Source organism: Egretta garzetta, unplaced genomic scaffold (assembly GCF_000687185.1).
Source record: "Egretta garzetta isolate BGI_Z169 unplaced genomic scaffold, ASM68718v1 scaffold323, whole genome shotgun sequence".
Taxonomy (NCBI): Eukaryota; Metazoa; Chordata; class Aves; order Pelecaniformes; family Ardeidae; genus Egretta; species Egretta garzetta.
The window spans coordinates 2,648,860-2,649,679 of record NW_009259435.1 but is presented as its reverse complement, the minus strand read 5'-3'; the positions used below and the strand labels follow the sequence as shown (position 1 = coordinate 2,649,679).

At 65.4% G+C, this 820-nt stretch overlaps 1 protein-coding gene across 1 annotated transcript; it reads right to left on the bottom strand.

Annotated features, from left to right (window-relative positions):
- Window positions 1–400: 400 nt before the first annotated feature.
- Window positions 401–796, bottom strand: LOC104124755 (thyroid hormone responsive). Its single transcript, XM_009637131.1, has one exon. The coding sequence runs from the start codon at window positions 794–796 to the stop codon at window positions 401–403; it is 396 nt and encodes a 131-aa protein (XP_009635426.1).
- Between the last annotated feature and the right edge of the window lie 24 nt (window positions 797–820).

Genomic DNA, 820 nt, shown 5'->3' with positions numbered 1-820 from the left:
AGCACCTGCCGTGGAGCAGGGAGGATGAGCGGGGCTGGGGAAGAGCCCGCGACGGTCAGCGATGGGGACGTCCTCTCCTTCGTGCCACCAGCACCCATCCTGCAACGGCAGCTGTTCTTAACTCCAAGTGCATCCCAGGGAAAGACCTGGTCCACCAGCCCCAGGCCCATAGACCCTGAACCCCTGGCTTCTCTGCGCGGGGGGATGGGATGAGGCCCCTCCTTCAGCATGGAGATGGAGATCTGCCAGCCTTTGAGGGCACAGCTCCCATTCCAAGGCTTTTCCCAGGAGCTCCCCACCCCTGCAGTGTCAGGACCTCCCCAGGGACATGGGCCACCCCTTCTCCCACTGCCCCCTGTGTCTACATCCCCCCAGCTCTTACCTGGTGGCTGGGGCAGGGTCACCAGCTGGGCTGTCCCTCGCTGGGGCTGATCTGCTCCAGGATCTGGCTGTACCTCCTGGTGAGGGCATTGGTGTCTCTGGTGAGGTGGGTGAGGACCTGCTGCAAGCCGGCCAGGTGGTGGGACAGGCGCTCCTCCAGCTGCGTGTCCATGGTGTCAGCATCATCCGAGGACGTGTCGGTGTTGGCGCCGGTTGGGCTCTGGTCGTTGACGGAGGCCAGGCCTTTCTCCACCACGGGCTTGATGGCCTTCAGGAGCTGGTAGCGCTCGTAGAGGTCCGTGTGGCCACCCGCGGCCGGGGCCACCCCCTCCTGCTGTGGGAAGACCCCTCGGAGCAGGCTGGGGAACATCACCTCCTGCTCCATCTTCTGGGTGGCCAAGAAGTACTGCTCCATGGCCCCGCTCCCACGGCTCCGGCC

Excerpts from the sequence above, each read along its gene's own strand:
- LOC104124755 (XM_009637131.1), bottom strand. The coding sequence starts at position 796 with ATGGAGCAGTACTTCTTGGCCACCCAGAAGATGGAGCAGGAGGTGATG.